Source organism: Charadrius vociferus, unplaced genomic scaffold (assembly GCF_000708025.1).
Source record: "Charadrius vociferus isolate BGI_N301 unplaced genomic scaffold, ASM70802v2 scaffold564, whole genome shotgun sequence".
NCBI lineage: Eukaryota > Metazoa > Chordata > Aves > Charadriiformes > Charadriidae > Charadrius > Charadrius vociferus.
In genome coordinates this window covers 176,251-177,137 of record NW_009647940.1, presented here as the reverse complement: position 1 = coordinate 177,137, position 887 = coordinate 176,251, and the positions used below count along the sequence as shown (strand labels likewise).

General features: G+C 66.9%; 1 protein-coding gene across 1 annotated transcript in view; it reads right to left on the bottom strand.

The window, feature by feature from the left end:
- Positions 1-272: 272 nt before the first annotated feature.
- FMNL3 (formin-like 3) overlaps positions 273-887 on the bottom strand; it is a 23,540-nt gene continuing 22,925 nt past the window's right edge. The window contains exon 25 of the mRNA XM_009883199.1: positions 273-295. Coding sequence (XP_009881501.1) covers positions 273-295 — 23 coding nt within the window. The remainder of the gene's footprint in view (positions 296-887) is intronic.

Genomic DNA, 887 nt, shown 5'->3' with positions numbered 1-887 from the left:
GAGGGGCGGGGAGGGCAGGCAGTGGGGGTGTCCAGGCCATGCATTCACCACCACCTGTCCCCCCCACCCCGGGGTGGTGGGATGGGGTCACTGCCTGCGAGCCCAGGCGAGGACAGTGGCATGGGATGTCCCTGTGCAGTGCCATGGGCAGGACAGAGACCTCCCCTTGGACCTGCAGGGCAGAGTGGGGTGAGAAGGGGAAACTGAGGCAGCCCAGCCGCTACAGCCTGACACCCTCCTGGGGCCAGTCTGGGGTCCTTACCCTCGCTCGGCTACAGACGGATCCACCTGCGCGCTGTGGGACAGAAGGGACAGGGTCAGGGGACCCCCTGGCCTGGCCTGGGGGGACGGTCCCAGGTGACCCCAGTGGGGCCAAGGCAGCTTGGGGCCGGTCCTCCAGGCACTGGGCTGGGACCCAGCTTCACACCGGGATCCCAGGCTGGGATCCAGTAGTGCACTGAGACCCTGCACGGGGATCCAGTATCACACTGGGACCCCGTGCTGGGATCCAGTATTGCACTGGGATCCAGTGTTGCACCAGAATCCAGCTCTGTGATCCAGTGCTGCACTGGGACCCCACACTGCAGCAAAGACCCCATGCCAGAAACCCAGCCATGCACCAGGATCCGGTGCCAAGACCTTGTGCTGGGACCCAAACATTGCACCGGGATCCTGTGCCAGGACCCAGCCTTACACCAGGATCCAGTGCCGGGATCCTGCGCCAGGATCCAGCCTTGTGCCGGGATCCTGTACCAGGACCCTGCTCTGCTCCAAGGGGCTGGGGGGGGGGTGCTGGGCACCCCAGGGTGACAGCATGCGGGAAGGGGCCATGCAGGAGGGGGCATGCAGGGCTGGGGGGATCCGGGGGGGGTGGTCCTGGGGTGGGC